Source organism: Desmodus rotundus, chromosome 3 (assembly GCF_022682495.2).
Source record: "Desmodus rotundus isolate HL8 chromosome 3, HLdesRot8A.1, whole genome shotgun sequence".
NCBI classification, from domain to species: domain Eukaryota; kingdom Metazoa; phylum Chordata; class Mammalia; order Chiroptera; family Phyllostomidae; genus Desmodus; species Desmodus rotundus.
In genome coordinates this window covers 196,561,159-196,585,311 of record NC_071389.1, presented here as the reverse complement: position 1 = coordinate 196,585,311, position 24,153 = coordinate 196,561,159, and the positions used below count along the sequence as shown (strand labels likewise).

Genomic DNA, 24,153 nt, shown 5'->3' with positions numbered 1-24,153 from the left:
CCTCTCTCTCTAAAAAATAAATAAGTAGCCCTGGCTGGTGTTGCTCAGTGGATTGAGCGCTGGACTGTGAACCAGAAGGTCGCTGCTTCAATTCCCAGTCAGGGCACATGCCTAGGTTACGGGCCAGGTTCCCAGTTGCGGTGTGTGCGAGGCAACCAATCTCACCTCTCTCTAAAAATAAATAAATAAAATCTAAAATAAATACATAAACACATAAATAAAATCTCGAAGAAATTTCTCTCATCACATTTTTTACTTTGGATATTAGGTATTGAAATAAAATGTGATGGTTCATGAATAACAGATACTCTTTCGTATTGTAGTTGATGAGAAAAGAAAGTCCAAAACTACACACATGGTGCTTCTGGAGATCATTAAAGAAGAAGGCCTGTGAGTACCACTGCTTTTATCTCTGTTAGACAAAGAAGCTCCATAGGAGAGTCACAGGCCTACACTCCTTTCTGCCCATTCTCATAGTCTTATAGTGCTGCGAATTTGCAATTGCCTGACTCGTAAGTACATGGTTATTTTCATTTCCTTCAAATTGTGTGGTTCCTTATTTTGATTCTTTATTGTGAAGTCCTCCCTGAAACCAGTGTTTTGTTTTATGTACGGTAAATCAAAGAAGGTAACAGGTGTTTAGTTCATTCCTATCCCATGCATTCAGATTATGTACTTCCTTTGTTTTTAACTCTTTATTTGTAAATAATTTCAAATTTACAAAAAATTGCAAAACAGAGTACAGTGAATACCAGTATATGTGTTACCCAGATTCACCTATTGTTAACACTTTTTCATTTGTTTTGCCATTTGCTCATGCATTCTCCTTTCCTTCCTCTCTCCCTCCCCTTCTGTTTTTATTATATACCCACCACACAAATTTTTTCTCAAGTATTTGAGAGTAAGTTTTATACTGTACATCAAAGCCCTTTACCCCTGTGACACTAACATTTTCAAAGGATATAGTCAGTCCTTCCCCTTTTTTAAAAATAAAATACTTCTCATGTTTCTTCATGATTAGACTGAGGCTATGCATTCTGGTCCAGAATAATGCATAGGTGATGTGTCCTTCTCATGGTATCATATCTGGAGTCACCTACTGTCCACCTGCCCTTCACTGATTAATCACGATTTTTAAAATTTGAGTTAGCCGCTGAATAATTTTTTTTTCTCTTTTTGTAATGATAAGCAGTCTATGAGGAGAAACTGTACTTAATATCAGTGTAGATTCAGAAATTTCTGTTTTACCAGTGATTTATAATCAATTACTATACTTTGTTATTTTAGTGGTAAAATCGTTCTAGGTGTGGCCAGTGGGAACCTCTTAGCCTGGTTCCTATGCCCTTATAATATGCCCCATCATTTTTTTGCACTTATTTTCTATACTTACTTTTTATTTTAAATGTCCTTGCCCTGTATGAATGATGTATTTACTAATAACCATGAGGAAATTGTCTTTAATTTTACATAGTAATTTACTAAAGGAAAGTAGTAAATCACCTATTGAGTGTGTATTGTTTTTTTGGTGTCATTAGCACTGGAAAAGATTTCTTCCTTTGGACATCCCTCGTGTGGTGTATATTGTAGTGTAGGAGTGAACTTGGAGAAGATGTGAATGACGTTCAGCCTTTTCCCAGGACTTTGCCCATTTCTAGTGGCTTTTGTCCAGCATCTTTACATATTAAGCTTACTATGTTTTTTTTCTCTAGCTTGGCCCCATATCGAGGGTGGTTTCCAGTTATCTCCAGTCTCTGCTGCTCCAATTTTGTCTATTTCTACACTTTCAATAGCCTCAAAGCAGTCTGGGTCAAAGGTCAACATTCTACTACTGGAAAAGATCTGGTAATTGGATTTGTTGCAGGTAACAAAGTTTTCTGAGAGTAAATATTTTTGTATTTTAACATTTATCTTGTTCATATATCTTCTAAGAGGTTATTTTAGCACAAAGTTATGCTACAAATAATATAGTTTTCTGACTTCTGTGTGTGTGTTAAAAGCTCATAACATAAAATTTACTATCTTAACAATTTTTAAGTGTATACTTGAGTAGTAAGTTTGTGCACATTGGTGTGAAACAGATCTCCAGAACATTGTCATTTTACAAAAGTCAAACGCTAGTCCCGTTAAATAACAACTTCCCTTACCCCCTCCCCCTGACCCCTGGTAACCACCGTTCTATTTTCTGTTTCTATGAATTTGACTGTTTTAGATACTTCATATAAATGGCATCATATAGTATTTGTGTTTTTGTGACTGGCTTGTTTCACTCAGCATAATGTTGTCAAGGTTCATTCATTCCATAGTATTTAACAAGATTTCCTTTCTTTTTAAGGATGAATAATATTTTATTGTATGTATATGCCACTTAAATGTCCATTCATTTACTGATGAACATTTAGGCTATTTCTGCCTCTTGGCTGCTGTGATTAGTTGTTGATATGGTCATGGGTTGTGCAAATATCTCTTTGAGTCCCTGTTTTCAGTTCTTTTGGATAAATACCCAGAAGTGAGATCGCTGGATCATGTGGTAGCTATTTTTTTAATTTTGTGAGGAACCACTAGACTGTTTTCCACAGTGGTTGTGCCATTTTATAATCCCACCAGCAGTGCACAGGGGTTCTAGTTTCTCCACATCATCGCCAGCACATTTTTTCATTGATTTTTTAGAGAGAGAGGAAGGAAACGAGAGACATCGATGTGAGAGGGAAGCATCAATCAGTTGCCTTTGAGTATGCGCCCCAACTAGGGATCGAACCCACACAACATGGGTATGTGCCCTGACGGGGAATCGAACCTGTGACCTTCTGGTCTATGGTACAATGCTCCAATCAACTGAGCCACACCAGCCAGGGCTATTTTCTGTGCTTTTGATAGTAGCCATCCTAGTGAATATAAGATGACATTTGACTGGTTTTGATGTGCATTTCTCTGACAATTAGCGATGTTGAGGATCTTTGCATTTGCTTGTTGGCCTTTTGTAACGTGAGTTATATAATTTTTTTATTGTTGAACTGTAGGCATTCTTTATATATTTTGGATATTAGACCCTTGTCAGATACATGATTTGCAAATGTTTTCTCCCATCCTATAGGCTGCCTTGCACTCTGTTGATTATGTCCTTTGGTGCTCAAAACTTTTAAATTTGAGTCTTAAGTTTGTCCTACTTGTCTAATTCTTGCTTTTTTTCCTGTGCTTATGGTGTCATGTGCTAGAAATTGCTGTCTAATGTCCAGTGTCATGAAAGCTTTTCTTCTATGTTTTCTACTAAGTGTTTTACATTTTCAGGTCTTTTTATTTTTTAATCTACTTAGAGCCCATTTTTGTATGTGGTATAATAAAAGGATCCAACTTCATTCTTTTGTGTTTTCCTCACACCATTTGATGATAATACTGTCCTTTCCCCATTGTGGAAGTCCTTGGCACCCTTGTGGAAGATCCATTGACCATATGCATGAAGGTTTGTTTCTGAGCTGACTTGGCTTATTTTTATCTTTTCAATCCAGGGATAAAGATCAGTAACCCCTGTTAAGCATCCTATACCCAGAGTTTATGGAAATTAAGGTCTCTATTCTAAAAAAAAAGAGAGAGAGGGAGAGAGAACAATATATTCCCTGCTTATTTTCCGTGATTTTTTTTTCTTTGAGAGGTTCACATGAAACGTTTAACATGAACAGGACTGGCTACATAATTTGCAGGGTCTAGTACAAAAATGATGTGGGGACTCCTTGTTCACAATGTATTAGGCTTTTCAAGACATTCAACACCAAAGCATTGGACAGGTTGCATACCCCTGAATTCCACCCTGAGCATGAAGGCATGTAGTCAAATATGACAAAGGTATTTAGTGCACAGCCCGGTGTAGTTTGTGTCATAATAATTGTTAATGCTTTAAAGGGTTCATAGCAGGAAAAGAGGTCACTTTTGGCTGGGGTGGTGGGATATGTGCCTAGAGAAAGCGGTGGCTCTTGAGCTGAGCTTTGGTAGGATGGGTAACATTTATAGATGAGTGCTGACAGTTTCCTGATGAAGGGAATGATAGGGAATTGAGAAAATCCAGGACCATGTTTAGAGCAGTGAGTTCTCTAATTTAGTTAATGAGTGAAGAATGAAGTGAGTGTAGGAACATGAGCAATAAGGTTGTAGAGGTGAGTAGGAGCCAGATTTTAGAAGGCATTGGATCCTTGTCATCTGAGATTTCAGAAGTGCTAGGTAGTCATTAGCCTGGTATTATGAGTATTTATTTACTATCTGTCTCTACTTACTGGAATTTGAGCTCCATTTGTATATGATATATCAAAGAGATATATAAGATGCAGAGATGGTACCATATATATATTATATATGAGATATATGACTATGTATGCACATATATGTAAAGTTTTTTATAGATGGTGCCTGCTTTATGGAATGTGTCTGTGTGTGTATCCCTTGCTGTATTCCCAGTAAGAACAATTCCTAGCATGCTCAGTAAATGTTTTCTGAATGAACAAAGTATTTGTCGGATTAGTCAGGATTTTATTCAAAAAGTAGAAAGAAAGTATATCTACTTCCTTTGTTTTTTGTGTTTATCCATTTTAGTCTGTAACTGATTTGAATGTTGCATGTTTAGTGGTAGTGTTTTGTGGAATAACTTTTCATATATTCTTTGAAAAATCACTAATTTGGGATCCACAAAACTGACTAATATAAATGTGCATTTGAAATTAAAATGATTTGGTTGAAAAGTAGTTACCAGGCTAGGAGTAGACATGGGCCCCCAGTTCTCCTGCAGAGCTATGTGAGTCTACTGCTGTTTTTTGGTTTGGTCTCTGAGCTTTTCTTTTGCTTAATATTCTCATTTTAGTCTTAGGTTGATTTTGATCTAATTAACTTTCACTTGGACCAACTTTTTAAAAATTGAAATATAATTGTAACATTTTATTAGTTTCAGGCACACAGCATTATGATTCAGTATGTGTGTATATTGAGAAATGATCACCACAATAAGTTTTTAGTTGACATCATCACCACACACAATTAGAAATTTTTTTTCCTTGTGGGGAGAACTATTAAATCTATTCTTTCAGCAACTTTCAAATATACAATAAGGTATTATTAACTATAGTAATTATGTTATATACTATATATCCCCATTGCTTATTTATTTTAGAACTGGATATGTGTACTTGAACCACCTTCACCCCCTACCAGACCCACTTTCACATAGAGTATAACAAGATTTCATTATCTAAGAAAATGAGTAGATAGTTGTTGGTAAGTAACTCAGGATAGAATCTGGGAGTTATCTCTGAGGGTGCTCTCTCACCCTCCACATGCTCTTGGTCATCAAGAACCATCAGTCTGTCTTCTAAGTATGTTCGGAATCTATTTCTTCTCCATATACATAGCCATGTCCCCAAATCAAGTGTCATCATCTCTGGTCTGGACTATTGCTGTTCTGATTTCCTTGTCTCTGAGGTCTTCCTCACTAGTTGTAATTCTCTCTGTGGCTGTGCGAGGAGGCAAAGTGTGTCTGTCTATCTATGCCTCCATCTTGACCAGAAGTTCTCTCACTAGTTTCAAAAAGTGTCAGAACTCAAAGAACTCAAGTTCGAGATATGTTTACTTGGAAAAAAATATATCAGAAAAGATCCTGTACAGAGGGAACCTGTTTTACGTAATTGCAACAAATGGCAATCTAGTCTGATTTTTATACTTGAGACCAAATTTTTAAATCTTGATTTTAATGCATTTTAGAATACTGTAGTTTATATGTATTGATATTTAAAAGGTTATGATTGACTGTCTAGGACTGACAACTTTTGGTAAAACTACTAATTCGTGAAGCATATGATGAAATCTTTCCCTTTTTAACTGTCCAAAGCTGTTTATTTGCTCTATCTGGCATCCTGTTATCTACAAAGTAAACACCACCCCCTTGTTATTCTCTCTCACTGTGCTCTGCTTGTTTCCTAATTCTTTCACAATTTATAATTACAGTAGATTCCTCCATACCTAACACACCTAGATTGGTATAGTAGGGCAGTTAGTTTAAAAAAGTGACTTGATGTAGAGAATATTGTAAATAGCCTGCTTACCTCAGGTATTTTAACTTAAGGTGTATGAATATACTATTTCAATTGTTTAAATGTATTGCCAAGGCATATTGGTTCACTGATGGGAGTTCTTTGCTTCTTTTTCTTACATAACATATACCTGTAATGTTTTGCCTACAGTAACAGATATAACTGACATAAGCAGGTTTGAAGAGACATAATTCACTCTTGGTAAGCATACAGCCCACTGGGATGGAAGCAGATGAGCATGGGCATACCGTAGAGTGGCCGTGGGTGTTCAGGTGCTGTGGATGTCTGTCAGTATCTTATAAAGGGAAAGAGACACTGGTTTCTCTGGTGAGTCCATTATGTCGATCTGGTTAAAAGAGATCCCAGTGTAATAATATTATTTTAATTTACTTAGATTCTGAAATATTTTCTTGAGTATGTGAGAAAAAGGGCAGAGTCATGCTTGGCATGCAGGGAATGCCGATGGGTCTTTTGCCAGCTCTGAGCATCACCTGTTACATGTCTAGTCAGGGAGACGGTTGAGAACTGCTTTCCTGAGACCCAGATCTGGTTGTGTTGTCCCCGGCTTCAAAACCCTCAGTGCCTGTCACTTGCATACAGAGTAAAGAAAGACATGGAACCCTCAATGTACAAGGCCCCCACTGTATCTGGGATAAGGGCCTAACACATAAGATCTGCTGTGATATTGTTTACCTCTCTAGTTATTCCCATCTTCATGCCAAACTGTTCAGTAACTCCATTCCTCTATCGCTGCTGTGATCTGTCTGAAACATTCTTACTGTACAATATATTTCATGGTCTGTCTGATACAGTCTTAGTGCCTTTTTTATCATACTGACTCTTATTTACTCACCCTTTTATTCTCAGTCAAGCTACTTTTCAGAAAGTATTCTCTGAAGGCTTCTTTACCACCCTCAGCTTTCATTCTGGGTTAGGTGCCCATCCTTTGTGCACCAACATAGTATATACCTCTGTCTCAGTGCTTACTGTACTGTATGGTAATAGTCTGCATATGTCTTTATATTTTACTAGACAGTGAACCGCTTAAAGTCAGATACTACATTTTTGTTATCTCTCCATCTTCAGTGTTTTAACACAGTGCCCAATACAGGGAAGGTAATTGTTGAATGAATGAATTAAATTTAAAGGACTGCTTCTCTTGTAATCTACATTTTCCTAAATGGCAATTCTAGTCTTGTTGTTGCCCTAAGAAAAATCTTGAATTTTTCATCTCTCTCTCTGACCCCACTTCCAGTCTATGAGCAAATCCTGTTGCCCCTTCCTTCATATGGTATTCAGTTCAGTCGCTTGTCTCCACTATGACCTTAGTCCAAACCACAATAAACTCTTGACTGGATTATCTTCAGAGCCTCCTAACTGATACCCTTCTGGCTCTTTTGTCTCCTTCAGTCTATATTCCACACAACAGCCAATGTGACTATGTTAAAACATAAGCAAGATCACATTATTTCTCTGTTCAAAGCCTTCCAGTTGCTTCCCGTCTTGCTCAGAGTAAAAGCCAGAGTCCTTACTTTGTCCTACAAAGCGCTGTATGACCTGGCCCTCCTAGCGTTTTCTTCACTCACACCACTGCAGCCACACTGGCTTCTTCTCCCTGAATACTCCTGGTATGCTTCTGCCTTGGGGCCATGTACCTACTGTTTCCTCTGCCTAGTAACTCCCTGGCTTACCCCCTCACCTCCTCTACCGTCTTTCCCCTAAATGGCAACAATATCTGAAATAGACATCCCAATAATGTACTTAAGTTTTCTCCTTAAGCCCTGACCCGTGTGGCTCAGTTGGTTGGGCATCATCTCACAAAGTGAAAGGTCACCAGTTTGATTCCTGGTCAGGACTCGTGCCTGGGTTGCAGGTTCGTTCCCAGTCAGGGCATGTATGAGAGGCAACTGATTGATGTTTTTTTGTCACATCAATGTTTCTCTCCCTCTTCTTCTCTCTCCCTCTCCTTCTCTTTAAAAGTAAATAAGTAAAATCTTCAAAAAAAAATTTTTTTTCCTTAAGCCTATCCTCTAACATTCTACATATTTTACTTATTTATCTTGTCTTATTACACCATTAGAATGTAAGTTTCATGAGAACAGGGATTTTATTTTTATTAACTGCTATATTGTCAGCTCCTAGAACAGGGTTGATCACATACTAGACATACAGTATACATTTGATGAGCAGACCGTGAACAAAGGACTTGTGGGAAGGGACTGACTAGACTTGATCTGTGTTACCCAAAGGAATTGGGCCAGGATCACAATACACACAAAATCATTTCAGAATTGCTAATTCATACTTCAGGTAAAGATAATTTACTGGCTAATTTCATATATGTTTCCAGTTGTTTAAGAAGATAGGTTTAATATCAATAAAAATAAAATTTGTAACAGTTCTTACAAAAAGTAGATTATTGGGGTGAGAGTGAATTTCTGTCTTTTGAAACTTTCAAAAATAAAGTGAATAATCACTTGGTGATTGAATTAGAACAGTGGTTCTCAACTGAGGCTGATTTGACCCACAGGGAACATTTGGCAAATCTCTGGAGACATTTTTGGTTGTCACATTTGGGGGATGCTACTGACGCCTAGTGGGTAGAGGACAGGGATACTGCTAACCATCCTGTACAATAGCACTAACCCCCACATACACCCCCAAATAAGGAATTATCTAGACCAGAATGTCACTAGTGTCACAGTTGAAACCCTTGGTCAAATGAATTTCTGAAGGTGGTAGGCAATTCCTTGGAACTTACTTTTGTGAGTTTTAGACTTCTTATAATATGTTTTTATGTCTTAATACCTCTGCCTTCTTACAGTAATAGAATAGCTTTTCCTTCCTGCTGTGAGCCCTGTTGTTGTATTATAGTCACTGTAGAAATGCGTTTCATTATTTCCAAGGAAAACTAGGAATAGTACGGGGTGGGCAAAAGTAGGTTTGCAGTTCTGAGTACACAAAACAGTTTATTCTTACATTATTATGATTATAACTTGTGTGTCTTTTTCCATGCGAACAACTGTAAACCTACTTTTGCCAACCTCTGTGTTGTTATTCAAATTCTACATAAGACTTAGAAATGTATTTTATTTATTTATTTTCACAGAAGTAAGCCCATATGGCTTGATACCCTGGGGAAGAATTTGGGAAAAGAACCTTGCAGATAACTTAAATGAAGAAGATACCATTTTTATGAAATTGGGATTTTTACAAGTAACTTTTTGAATGACAGTGATGTTATCGTTGTTGTGACAGTTCGTATTCATTCCCTGTCCTCCAGTGTTAATTCTGGTAAGGCAGATTTGTTCCTTTTTTGTATCTAGTTGCATTCTTTCGTAGGGAGACAGATGGTTAGATTTGTGGCCTTCATCTGCCATTTTCTTATATCAGTAGTTACTGTGTCCATTTCCCCGAAGTACATAGCCAGTTAACATACTTAATTTTTGTTTTTTTCCTTACCACAGAAGACTCGCTGCTAATAAAACTATTTGTTTTGAAGATTTCAGAAGTAAATAGCTGTGTTCCAATTATTCCTTGAATCAGTGAATAATTTTAATGAGTGGGTTCAGTTACTGTTCTTCATGTCTTAATTTTGGTTCTGTTTTCCCAGAAATGATTTTTTCCAAAAAAATAAATAGAATCATTCAAATTGAAAGGAAATCAATCTCCTGTCATTAAGTAGGTAAAGTGTTAGTATTCCCATCTTAGAGCTGAAGTAATAGCCACATCTTGGAATTAGAAAAAGAATTTTCTACATAGCCTCATAAATAAGCAAGTAACATTCTTTATCCTCCAGCCTTATCGTTCAGTTAGTAAGAGTTGGAATCGCTCATCATGACCATTTATAGTTGTTTTTCCAAAATGAAATGCTATCCTTTGCTTGATAACAAAGGTTGTAAGTTTCTAGCAAAGTTTTGGATCCTCAAGTATTTTGAGTGTCTTTTCCCAGAACTCATAAAGTTATAGTGTTTAAAAAATCTCTATTTTGGCTTAGATGACGAACAGAGTACTTGAACTTCTCAGATAAAAAGCTTTGAAATACAAAATGTTCTTATAAGGACTCTATATTCTCTTTAAATGATGTAGTGCATTTTTGTACTTGAGATTGTACATAGTATCCTCTCAGTCTTTCAACTCAGTCAGTAAAGGGGATGTGAAAGCAGAATTTTATGTAATGGTTAAATCTTAATCTTGGCCTCACTGCCTGACATGTTTTGTATGTACCTACTTCTTGTATAGAACATGAAGGAAATTTTGATTTCTAAAGAATTTATTTAATGGGCTATCTATTTCATTTGTTTAGAAAGGTATGTACCCTGTCCCTGTCTACAGTATCCATTGATGCTTGTGATCTCTGGCTCTGAGCTCTCCTGTCGTCATCTTTAAAAAAAAAAAAAAAAAAAGGTAGTCTACTCAGTAGCACTTTTTAGTCTGGTTTTTCTGGCTGTTGATTTTTCTGTTCAGTGATATATGCCTTGCACTGAGTAGGAATACACTACAAAGACTGGGCAAATGGGCAAGTATTGATATTCTATCTTGGCTTCTTGGGCACTAGTGCTTTTTAAAAATGAGACCAGCAAGAATCTCTCAGTAAGATTTACTCAGATTAGGATCAATGCCTCAAGTGATAATGTATGAATATATTGAGTCCTAACTAAAGATGACTCCTTGGTGTTATGTGACTATAAAAATATGACAGACACACTCATAAAATTACTTAATAATATCTTTTATGTTGAGAAATATATTCTTATAATCCTCCCAAGAGAAAGGTAGCAAACCATTTTACTTTTGCAACTATGCAACAAATGAAAACACTTTTAATTTCTTGGCTGTTGTACAAGATTGTTGTTGGTTAGGCTGTGTTTTTTGTATGGTATATTTTTAGATTCCTTAAATCAAAACATTCTTTCTCATATTGTGTTTCAATGACTTTTAGTAAAAGAGATTTCTCTTCCTTAGGACTGCACCTTTTGGTTCTTCGCAGCGTGGCTAGCACCAGATAGCTCCATGTATGGTTGTTGGCCGAGTTTGTTCCTTGGTTCATGTGTTCAGTATTTATTTAACAAATATTTATAAAGCATATACTATGTGTCAGGTACTTTGTTACAACTCTGTCTGGTTTGTTTGTTTTAATCATTTCAGGACTGATGGGGAGAATATATTAATATCTCAAGATGGTGTTAAATTGGGAACATGTGTTTTCAAAAAAGAAGCACCTGGCTCGTTTAGTTGTTCCACTCTGAGGCAACCTTGGGGGGGCCAAGATCTCCATCCTTAAGCTTGTAAGGATCATGATGCTTGCAAAGCTGTTTCAGGTGTTTTGTGACAGTTCATAACTACTGCTTGCTGCTTGCCTATCCTAATTCCTTAAGTGATGAGGCACTCTTCTACAATCCTCTAGTCCCTGTTGAAGCACTTTCCAATGTCACCACTTTCTCCCACTTGCCACCCATTATACCAGGTCCATACTCACTTAAAACCATGTGACCTACTTACAGGACAGTTGTAAATTGTATGTTTTATCTGGTGTTGTCATGGACTTAGCATGTGATCAGTAAGCCATGTCTCTTAAAGCTGTTTTTGAAAAATTGTATTTAAAATTATATCAGAGTTGCTACTTTGGATGCTGTATAATAGATTGCCTCCTGTTATATAAATGAGGAAACTTACTACTCTTCTCATGTGGAAAAGTACTACTGCTAGGCATTCTACTATCTGCAAGGCTTCTGAATTGCTTCTAACAATAGTGGCTTGTGTTGTTCCCTGGCCCAAAGAGACACCTTACCTTAGGTCTCCTGGTAGGTCGGGGCAGAAGTATAAATGGAACATGGGTATGTAGCTTTTATATGAGAGAACAAAGCTTAAAAGGTTACATTTTGCTTTTCCTTTGTCTCTCCCTGTTTCTTTTTAAAGGAGTGGTGAATGTGTTGCTGACAACTCCATTGTGGGTGGTAAATACCAGACTGAAGCTGCAAGGGGCAAAATTTAGGAATGAAGACATTGTACCAACCAACTATAAAGGTATTATTGGTAAGTGTTTCTTGATGAGTTTCTATTTAAGGGTTTTCTTTATTCTTTGTATCTGGAATTTATTGCTAAGATAATGCTATGTAAAGAGAACCTCAAATCTCAACATCCAGTAGTAAGCATTTCCTTAGCTCATGTGTCTGTGGATTGACAGGGATTTGGCTCATCTAGGCCGTCCTCAGCCTGGGAGTCTCAGCTCCATGTGTCTCGTCATCTTCCTGGGACCAGCTTGAGCATATTCTTCTCTTATTGATGGCGATGCACAAGAGGACACATCCAATCGTGCAAGCATATTTCGAGCCCCTGTTTGCAACTTGTCTGATAACATCCTCTTGTCCAAGAGAAGTAACTGCTACCATGAGTGTGGGTGGGAGGGGTGAATATATCTGAAGAATAATATACTATACTTTTTTTCTAGTGTTATCTTTGGATAAAGAAACCAGATTAATGTCTGGTATCTATGAGCTTCTGCTTTTTAATAGTATCACACTGCCAGCTTCTCCTTTCCCGTGTTTGTAATGAGAACAGTGATTTTCTTATAAGCCAGTCTGATAAAACTGACTCCAAGTAACTATCTTACTTTTTGTTTCACTGGCCTTTGTTATGAAACACATGGGCTGTCGTTTACAAATCTCTGTAATACACAGTTCCCAGTGGTGCTGATAATTACTTAAGAAAACTTGACATTCTGACCCCAGATTTTCAGGAGTTCCCTATGAAGTTGTCTCTCAGTAACTTGGTGACTGTCAGTGTCTGATAATTATCAAAAAGTAGTTAACTGATGAACTTGCCCTTAAAATATCATTACAAGATAGGACCATGTGGTTTCTATTCTGAGTACATTTGAACGGAATTCACCTTGTCTTCTCTAGTTAAGAGACTGTCGTCACATGTCCTTGATTTCTTGCTTAGATGCTTTTCACCAGATCATTCGAGATGAAGGAATCTTATCTTTATGGAATGGCACTTTTCCCTCCTTGCTGTTGGTCTTCAATCCTGCCATCCAGTTCATGTTCTATGAAGGTTTAAAACGGCAGCTTTTAAAGAAACGAACAAAGGTAGTCCCTGATTTTTTAAAATGTTTTTATTAGAAGATTTTATTTATTTATTTTTAGGGAGAGGGGAAGGGAGGGACAAAGAGAGGGAGAGCAATGTTGTTGTGTGAGAGAGAAACAGTTGTCTCTCACATGCCCCCAACTGGGGACCTGACCCACCACCCAGGCATGTGCCCTGACTGGGAATCAAAGCAGCAACCTTTGGGTTTGCAGGCCAGCACTCAATCCACTGAGCCACATCAGCCAGGGTGAAAGTAGTCCCTGATTTTGAAAGCAGCAAGTAGTAATCTCGTGTTCTTGTTGTTTGGAATGACATGGTTTGTCTTTCTTTGCTTTCCAGCTTTCTTCTTTGGATGTGTTCATCATTGGTGCAGTAGCCAAAGCAATTGCCACCACGGTCACCTATCCTTTGCAGACAGTACAGTCAATTCTGAGGGTGAGTGCTGGGTTTTTTCCTGCATTTAGTCGAATGACATTCTAAAATGTGTGGTTTCTCTATTTAAAGCAATGTTAATATTAATAAAGCAATAGAGTAGTCAGTTGGTAGGCAGAGCATTCCTCATTCATTTTTTTTGTTTCTGTTATATTCTGCTAACCAGGCTGGTTATCAGTTGGTTTCCTATTTGGTTTGGAAGGAAGTTTACATTTGCAGTTGTTGGTGTCTCAGAAAACCCCAATGTGGTGAAAGGTTCTTAAAAGACTCAGGAAAGTATAAGTTTGTTTCCTTCTCATTCAGGTTGATTTCCTTGGTACCCTAGAGCAGATTATGCTTTACAAAAGCTGAGGTTGATTCCTTTAGTTTATTCAAGAGCAATTAATGACTTTGCTTTGCTTTTTTGGAACACTTTTAGATTTCTGTATTACTTATTAAGTTATTCATTGAAATGTTTATTAAGTGCCCACTCTGTGTGAAAAGCTAGGTACACATGATAAATAAAATACTCATAATCCCTGCCTTTATGGAGGTAATTAAGGAGAGAATTAACGGGTAAATAAGCAAAATAAATAGGTAATTACAGATTGAGAAGCGAGCTACAAAGAAAGTAAGTAGCTTTCTGTGACTTAGTGGAAAGGTTCATGGTGGGGATCTTCTTAGATATCTAGGATGATTGGGGGTGGGCTCCTCAGAGGAGGCATATGTAAATCAAGACTTACAAGGGAAGCCCTGGCCAAGTAGCTCAGTTGTTTAGAGCATCATCTAGATACACCAAGGTTGTGGGTTTGATCTCTAGTCAGGGCACATGCAAGATCAACCAATGAATGCATAAATTAGTGGAACAACAAATCATTGTTTATCTCTCGCTCTCCCTCCCCCTTCCTATCTCTAAAATTCAATAAATAATTTTTTTTAATTGAAAAAAAAGAGACTTACATGATGATAAGGACCCAGCTGTGCAAACAGCATTCTAGGTAGAGGGAACATGATGTCCTAAGAGCTTGGTGAATCCTAGGTACCAAAAGAAGGCTACTGTGGCTAGAGTGTGGCTCAGGATGAGATTGGAAAAGTAGTAGGGAAGGTCTAGAGTTTATCCTCAGTTTGTGGGAACCCTTTGAAGTGTTTTACACTGGGGAGTAATGTGATCTGATTTATTGGGTTGGCCAAAAAGTCTGTATGGCTTTTTCCGTAAAATAAAAGACATATTTTTCATTTTCACCAGTAGCTTTATTGCTTTGCATATTTTGAGTGTCTCTTGTGTGGTAGAATGTTGATTGTTCTCAGTTAATGTCTCAATTTGATGTCTATCAACTTCAACTGGTCTCCCCAACTGGGGACTATCATTTAGTGAGAAATCTCCAGCACAAAACTGGAAAACCACTTTTAACATGTTCAGTCAATCACGGCACCTTCTCCATGCACTGCACAAATCTTTTTTTGCATTTCTGTTGTGTTTTTACCTTTATTGAAATAATAAAGCATAATATGCTGAAAAAAGGAAAAGGCAGAAAACTATACTTGAACAACAGTTAAAAAATAAATAAATATGCTGAAAATGTTGCATGTTTTCTTCCATCTTAATATTAAAATGTCTACACAAAAATTCACCAATTTTGATCTCTATCAACTTCACACTGATGTGACAGCTGTCACAATACAATCAACAAAATTGTTTCAGATGAAGTTAAAGACAACTAAGCCACTAGAGCCATCTTACGGAAAAACCAAATGAGCTTTTTGGGCAACTTAATATAATTCTAGAATATTGGTATGGCTGTGATGATGTATTGGTCAGAGGCTGAGGGAAAGGGGGAACAATCAGGTAGGAGGCTATTTCAGTAACACAGGTGAGAGGTGATGGTAGCCTGAACTAAAATGGTAGCAGTGGAGAGCAGAGATGAGACAGGGAAAGAGTCATGATCCTTGCTTAAATGAATGCATAAATTAGTGGAACAACAAATCATTGTTTATCTCTCTCTCTCCCTTCCCCTTCCTTTCCCTAGCTCTAAAATTCAATAAATAATTTTTTTGGAGAAAAAAATCAGAAGGACTTATTGAGGGATAAAATGGGGGTGGCAGTGAGAGTATTTCAGTTCAGAACATTACTACTTCTGTTAAAAGTATTTTTACTAATGTACTATTTAAAAATTGGTACTTAAGCCCTGGCTGGTGTAGCTCAGTGGGTTGAGTGCTGGCCTGAGAACCAAAAGGTCACCAGTTCAGTTCCCAGTCAGGGCACAGGCCTGGGATGCAAGCCAGGTCCCCAATTAGGGGCGTACAAGAGGCAACCTATCGATGTACCTCTCGCACATCAATATTTCTCTCCCTCTCTTTGTCTCTCCCTTCCCATCTCTCTAAAAATAAATAAATAAAATCTTTTTAAAAAGTAAATAAAAATTGGTACTTAGTATAAGGGAATTCAGTAGCATTCAAATAATGTATTTTGGCATTTTATAATGTAAATATATAATGTGAACAGCTTAGACTGTAATGGTTCTAATTAATGAGTACAATATTTATCAGAACTTCTTAAAAGACTGAAAGTTAAGCCATACCAGCAATATCTAGCCATATCTATATCTTCGTGAGTATCTTTCTTTTTCTTTTGAGGTAGAATTTTCCCCATAATTCTCTGTGAAGTGAAAATTCTCATGCTTGCTTCATTGAAACACATTTCTTATTTTCACTTATATCTTTAAAATAGTTTGTTTATTTCTTTGAAAAAATAGAGGATTAAGGAAATCTACATGTTGGATATTTTTATTGGTGTATGTATGGTGTAAGATACCACTCCCAACGGAATTTCCTCTGCAGGCAGAAATTAAGGTAAAGAAAGCAGTACTAAGCAGTCTTTCTTTCTTCTCCTTCCCCAGTTTGGACGTCACAGACTCAACCCAGAAAACAGAACGTTGGGCAGTCTTCGCAATGTTCTCTATCTTCTTCACCAGCGAGTAAGGTGAGCTTTGCAGATGTTTCACACTCTGTCCTCTCTTTCAATAGCCTCCTCTCTCAGGGGCAGTTGAGTCTGTCTCACTTGCGCTACTGCCTTGACAGGGGCAGCCTGGAAACCTCTCCCTTGGATGGTGCACTCAGACATTTCTCATTTTAGGGGCCTGGTGCAGTATGACAGTACTTGTTAATAGCAGCTTTGTGTGTAAGTCAGAAATTGGAAACATCTCAAGTGTACATCATCAGGTGAATAGATACATAAATTGTGATATATCTGTATAATGGAATACTACTTAGAAATAAAAAAAATTATTGATTCATGCAACAACATGAATGAATATCAATTATGCCAAGTGAAAGTCAGTCATAAAAGAATTCATACTGCATGATTCTACTTATTGCATTTTGCCATGTATAATGCACACCGATGTTTCTGTGCAAATTTATATATGGGATTATTATATGGGATCCTTATTTTCCTCAAAAACTTGGGCAAAAGAGTGTGCGTTATACATAGCAAAATATGGGTATATAAAACTTAGAAAATGCAAATATCTGTAGTGACAGAAAGCATATCAGTGTTCACCAGGGGCCAAGAAAGGAGAGAGAGGGAATGGTTACGGAGGGATGTGAGGCTGTTCTGGGGGGTGATGGATATATTCACTATCTTGAATGTGGTGATGATTTTGTGAGTGTGTACCTCAGTCAAAACTCATCAAATTGAAATCATTTAAACTTCAATAAAGCTGTGAATACATATATATTTACTCTTTTTCTCTCTTTCCTTTCTCTTTTCCAAGAGACAGTCACTGTTAAAAGTTAAAGTATCTAAGATATGTACTAGGGAGGACCCCCAAAAAAACGGAATTTATTTTTTTTAAATTGTGTATTTATTCTTACATGTTGAAACTTCAGTTACCTTCAAAATACTCTTCACTTGATGCAATACACCCATCGAGATGTTTTTTCTACTGCTCAAAACAGTTTTTGAACTCACTGATTTTGATGCCTGTTAGTGCTTCTGCTCTTTTTTGTTTTCACCTCTTCCACATCAGCAAAACATTTCCCCTTAAGGACTTTCTTCATCTAGGGAAACAAAAAAAAGTTGCTCGGGGCGAGATTGGGTGAATAGGGAGGGTGGGGCCTGGGAGTCATGCCGGGTTTTTTTGGTCAAAAGCTGCTGAACACTGTTGTGGGCAGGTGCACTTGTAAATCACCCATCATGAAACGGGCAAACGCACTGAACGAGTCTTAAAAAGAAAAATTCACTGAAGTCAAATGCAGCCTCTCATAACAACAGTGTCAGCTGGTACACTGATAAAGATGGGTTCCTAGGACACTGACCTAGTGGGGGAAGTCTGTATTACGAGGGGCCTGCCCTCCAGAAGATAATTCCATTTTTTTGGTGGGTCCCCCTTTGTATTTCCAGAAAATTATATAAAACCTGTATCTTGGGTATTCATTTTTATGTAAATAGGATCCCATGGTAATACTGTTTTGCAACTTGCCTTTTTATAAACTTAGTATCACAAACAACCCTTCATATCAATATCTATAAATTATCTTATTTTTTTAAATATCTAACTTTTCATAGTGATTACTTAGTTTTCTGTTATACAATATACCATAATTTATTGACCAGTACACTTCTTGATGGACAATTTTTTTTCCAGATGTTTGCCTTTAGAAACATTGCTGAATGAATTGCTCATAAATTTAGCTTTTTACACCAGAGTGATTGTAATTGTAGAGAAAATTCCTTGAAGTGGAATTACCTGGTTAAAGAGTTTAAACAGCCCTGGCTGGTATAGCTCAGTGGATTGAGTGCAGGCTGTGAACCAAAAGGGTCGCCGGTTTGATTCCCAGTCAGCACATGCCTGGGTTGTCGGCCAGATCCCCAAAGCGGGGTGCGTGAGTGGCAACCACACATTGATGTTTCTCTTCCTCTTTTTCTCCTACCCTTCCTCTGTCTCTCAAAATAAATAAATAAAATCTTTTTTAAAAAAAGTTGAGCATATCAAATTTTGAAAGACATAGCCAAATTTATCTTAAAAAGTGATACCAATTGCCATTTCTATCAGCATTGTAGAGTTAAGAACAATGTAGTTAACAAGAACTTTAAGAAGGTAGTGTTAATTAGAAATCTACAGTGTTATACAGTTTTTAAATCTAATGTGTTTTTACATCTTAGCCTTTTGAGTGTGGAAGGGGACTATATTCCCATTGTTGCAGATTAGGAAACAGGGTTAGAGAAAGAAAGTGACTTGCTCAACTCCACAGAGATGGAGGCAGAGAAAGATACTCAACCTCAGAGGCTCAGTATGCACTCAAGAACTATTGGATGAATGAAGAGCATTCCATCTACAACAATGGAAATACTTTCACTGTCCAATAGGGTTGCCACTAACCACAGGTGGCTATTGAGCATTTGAAATATGGCAAGTACAGCTGACAAACCAAATATTTAAAATTTAATTTAATTAATTTATTTTTAAAGATTTTATTTATTTATTTATTTTAGACAGAGGGGAAGGGAGGGAGAAAGAGAGGGAAAGAAACATCAATGTGTGGCTGCCTCTCGCATGGCCTGCAACCCAGGCATGTGCCCTGACTGGGAATTGAACCAACGACCCTTTGATTTGCAGGCTGGCACAACTTCAGTCCCACAAGACTTCAGATGCCAATTGCAAGTCATAGGTCCCTGGATTATCCATAAATTTCTGTCTCACTTGGCCACATGCCGTAGGTTCCCAAGGCCCTATCCCCTTGGAATTTAATTTTTTGCTAGAGTGTCTCACAGATCTCAAAGAAATGTGTGTTTATTAAAGTACATGATTATACAGATAAATAGCCAGATGAAGAGGTACATAGGGTGGGGCCCTGAGCACAGGAGCTTCTGTGCCCTTAGAGTTGGGATGCATCACTCTTCTGGTGCATGGATGAGTTCACCCGCCTGGGAGCTCTTCAAACTCCCTACTATTGGGTTTTATGGAGGCTTCATCATGTGGGCAGATCTATCAACTCCCTGTCTGGCTCTCTTCCCTCTCTGGAAGATGGGGGTGGGGCTGAAAATTCCAAGCCTCTAATCATGGCTTGGTCTTTCTGATGACCACCCCCCACCATCGAGGAGCCCACCTACGGGTCACCTCATTACAATAAAAGACACTGCAATCCGAGGATATTCCAAGGGATTTAGGAACTCTGTCAGGAACTATGGTCAAAGACCAACTATTAGAACAAGAGATGCTCCTGGTGTTCTTATTGCTCAAGTAATTACCAGGGTTTCGAGAGCTCTGTGCCAGGAACCAGAGACAGAAACTAATATACATCTTTTCTGTTTACCACAGCAGACCTCATGTTAAGAAACACTGAAGTAGACTTTCTTGGGGGGAACATAATTCATGTTAATTAATGAACTAGAAATATATGGGTCAAGGTTTTTCATTCCTATTTATCACATGATTTGTCCCAAATAATAGGTTTTCACACATAGCAGATATATAAAGTATAGAATAGCTTGTGTGTGGAGCACTTGATTAGCTGTTCTATCTGTGTTTATGCTGTATATAGACCTAGAGGTGCTGATGAGCTGGCATATGAGATCAGTTCACTCTCGACAAATAGCTGTGGAGAAATCATTTACTCTGAACTCCTGGTTCCAAGCATTCTTCTCTGTGATTGGGGGATTGGTACTAAAGAGCTGGTCTCCACCTGGGGAACTTACTAGAAATGCTAATTCTTGAGTCCCATCCCAGGCTTAATAAATCAGAAACTCTGGGGATGTGACCCAATAATCTGTGGCTTAACAAGCCCTTCAGGTGATTCCGATGAACGCTATATTTGGGAACCAGTGGGTTAGAAGATCAAATGTATGGGAAGACGGAAAATGAGGTAGCTTTCGTTTCTGTCACTTTGCCTAGTTCTGTTGAGGCTAAAGTGATCCAAACCAGTATGCAGGTTTCTTACCATTTAAGGACTATTACGTTAAAATAACTGAGTTGGGAGAGTATTAAAGATGTAAAAGTTCTTAGTTAGATCTCAGATCTTGTCATTAAGATGGTTTTATGATCTGCATCCTATCTGGGATAGTGTTAGCATTCCGCTAATTAATGGTGATTGTAAAGACAAAGGATTGGTGGCTCATGAATACTAAACTTTAATCAGTCTTCAAATACCTTTAAAGGTAGTAAATACTTTGACAACAGAAGTCTGTTAACATCTAAAACTTCCATTGCTTGTTTTGATTCTGAAGGATAACTGTTTATGAAGTAGCTGTCAAAATGGCCTGGTTTGGTTTTTTTTTTAAGATTTTATTTATTTATTTTTAGAGAGAAGAAGGTGGGGAGAGAGGGAAAGAAACATCAGTGAGCAAGAGGAGAGGGGAAAAAAATCCATCAGTTGTCTCTTCTGTGCCCCCAGCTGGGGACCCAGCCCAAAACCCAGGCATGTGCCCTGAGTGGGAATCGAACCTGCGACCTTTTCGGTTTGCAGGCCAGCACTTGACCCACTGAGCCACACCAGCTAGGGAGGGCAGTGGCCTGTTTCTTTGGTGCAGGAATTGACTTTATTATAAAGAAAGCCTTTAATTTTTTTCAAACTTCTTTCCTTTTAGGCGGTTTGGAATTATGGGACTCTACAAAGGCCTTGAAGCTAAGCTGCTGCAGACAGTCCTCACTGCTGCTCTCATGTTCCTTGTGTACGAGAAACTGACGGCTGCTACCTTCACGGTTATGGGGCTGAAGAGTGCACACAAGCATTGAGACACCTTCCCCTACAGAGTGAGGAAAGGTGCTCAAGATGGGAGTTTCCTTCTGTGAGAAGAGAAGTGATTTCTTTTTTTACTCTTGCTTTTTCCACCATGAATGTTTACCCTCATTGGCTTCAAAAGCATTTAAGGGTAAACATGGAGTATAGCCAGCTGAACCTGTTTACCAACCTAATTTTTATGGTGGTTGGTTGAATTCTGTGGGGGAGGTTGGACTAATGGTCATATGAAGAGAAAGCATCATTGAAAACCTAAAATTTTAAGTGTGTGGGGGTTGATTAGTTTTCCTAAGGAGAAAGGACTGTTGCTGTCACGTGTGATCTTTTCCCGTTAAAAATCTTTTAAATTTACCAGCTGTTCTCTTTCCCTGAACCCTTCCCCAGGTTCTAGGACAAATTTAATACTATGAAATTCTCCTCATATACTTTTTATGTCTTAATCTTGGTATTTTCCTCACTAAAAATAATATTATGGCTATGCTATGGGAGCATGGTTTTATTTTTGTTGGGCTTTTCCCCCCCTGCTTAAAGAAAGGTGTCTTTAGTATATGAGCTATTTATTTGGGGAGAGAAATGAAAATTATTAATCCCACATGATTCTCTTATAAGCTCTTTGTAATTCATTGCAAATGAATTCATTATAATTCATTAGCATATGACAATTTTAAAATATTTATTTTAAATCAACTCTTATTACAAAAGGCTTGAAGTTTTATGTTCAGCCGTATAAGCCCCAATAAATAGCACCAAGGACATGCCCTTTATTAAGCTGTTATATTGGGTTTTCAACTAGCTGGTAAAAATCACAGAAAAAGGGGGAAGGAAGCAAATATTTTGTTTAGGCTCTAGAATATTATCTTCCTTTGCAAACTCTTGGAGGAAGCTGTATTTTTTTTGCTTGTTTTTGTTTTTTTATTTTTGTCAGGGAACATCTGATTGAGGTTATTTCTATTTGGAAACATTTCTTAGACTCCTGCTACTCAAGAGTGTGGTGCATCAAGCAGTAGCATAGACATCACCTGAGAGTTGGTTGGACATGCAGTCCCAGACCCTTTGAATTATATTCTTCATTTCAACAAGATCTACAGGTGATCCATAATCAAAGTGTGAACACTGGCCTGTGAACCAAAGGGTCGCCGGTTCGATTCCCAGTCAGGGCAATGCCTGGGTTGCGAGCCAAGTTGTGCCCCCAGTAGGGGGCACGCAAGAGGCAACCACACATTGATGTTTCTCTCCCTCTCTCCTTCTCTTCCCCCCTCTCAAAATAAATAAAATCTTTAAAAATAAAATAAAGTTTGAGAGACCTTAGTACACCTGACCCAACAGAAAATAGAATCATTTTCAATTATAGAAACCAAGACAAAGATTTTTCTCAAAGGAAAGATGGACTAATGTATTAAAACAACCTCTGAAAAAAACCTAGAGTCCTATGTCATCATTTACTTTGCCTTACAGCACAGGTGGTAGGACTTGTACTCTAAATTCACTCCTACAGGTGGTAGGAGTGAATTTAGACATCTGAAGCCACTCAAGAAGCAAACTCTTGACGTTAGTAGAACAGTTTTTTAGGTTCCTATGAATTGTTTTTTGTCCCTATAACAAAATGACAGGTTTTTTATTTATAAATACAGTGCAGTCAGAGCCAGAGAACAATAACATGTCTGTGGACTTGGGTACTTAGTTCTGTTGGAGAGTAGAAATTTCTTTCTCTTATTTTCTCTCTGGCCACTGTGATAATTTCAAAATATGTGATTATCAAACTGGTAATAATTGAAAGATCATTGTTTTGTTCCAGAAAACAAGAGTTAGGAAGAGCTAATAATCTGGGGACTAGACTGAATACTGGTTCCCTATTTAAGACAGGATGGTAGGCAGAATTGGCCCATTACTGCTTTTATTTTACTTTAAGTTTTGTGAGTATCTATGGTGGGGCTTGGGTGGGAAGCACAAAACTGATTTTGACTTTTATACAGAAGAAGAATGATCATAAAGGTGCCGTGTGTACTTTTGTTTTTGTTTTAATTACACAGTTTGCTTTGGAACTTGAATTTTGAGCTCAGGGTATGTGGACTGGTATGTTAGAATAATTTCCAAGTCAAGTTATATAATATTAAGTGTTTATGATATGAAAATGTATTTGATGCTTTGTTCTGATTTTGAGGGAACAATTTAATATTGAGGTTTTGTGTTCCCTGTGGAAGCTAATAGACTCACTGATTGAAACTAGATAATGACTCACCCAGTTTTATAGCCTTTGATTAATAAGTTATTTGAGAAAACTAAAGAGTTGGGGAATTGAAATTTTTCTGATTCTTTATACAGTTCCCCTAGAATGTGAGGATTAAGACCCTTAGAGATTATATTAGTGTCACTACAGTAGAAAATTTAATTTCTGTAAGTATTTAATGTGTGTTTTGAGTGGATACTAATATTTTAACCCATGTCAATTTTACAGTGAAGTTTGAAACACAGAAGTAGGGTTTACCATAAGAGCATAAGCAGTGGGAGTTAGAATCTTTGGGTTTTATTCCCAGCTCTGCCACTGACTAGCAAATTACATCATCTCCTTGTGCTTCAGCTTTTGATAAGTGGAGATAATAATACTACCCACTTCAGGGGGTGTTTGAGAGCCAGTGATGTCAGATAAATCCCTTTATGATCATGGAATAGGGAAGATCTGAGTGAAACTTGTGACAGTGTGTAGATTTATACAGCAGTTTTCATTCTTAAAAGCTTACACACATTCCCATTTGTAATCCCGATATCTCTCTGAAATAGGTAGGGACAAGCAACAATAACCCCATTTAATTAACAAGGAAATTGAGATAGAATGAACCATCAAGTGACTTGC

At 37.6% G+C, this 24,153-nt stretch overlaps 1 protein-coding gene across 1 annotated transcript in view; it reads left to right on the top strand.

Moving 5' to 3' along the window:
* Positions 1 to 21,921, top strand: part of SLC25A17 (solute carrier family 25 member 17) — a 45,028-nt gene extending 23,107 nt beyond the window's left edge. Inside the window, exons 3-9 of the mRNA XM_024579272.3 lie at positions 324 to 390; positions 1,710 to 1,861; positions 11,985 to 12,101; positions 13,011 to 13,156; positions 13,494 to 13,589; positions 16,463 to 16,545; positions 21,151 to 21,921. Coding sequence (XP_024435040.1) covers positions 324 to 390; positions 1,710 to 1,861; positions 11,985 to 12,101; positions 13,011 to 13,156; positions 13,494 to 13,589; positions 16,463 to 16,545; positions 21,151 to 21,298 — 809 coding nt within the window. The 3' untranslated portion in view covers positions 21,299 to 21,921. The remainder of the gene's footprint in view (positions 1 to 323; positions 391 to 1,709; positions 1,862 to 11,984; positions 12,102 to 13,010; positions 13,157 to 13,493; positions 13,590 to 16,462; positions 16,546 to 21,150) is intronic.
* The last annotated feature ends 2,232 nt before the right edge of the window (positions 21,922 to 24,153 follow it).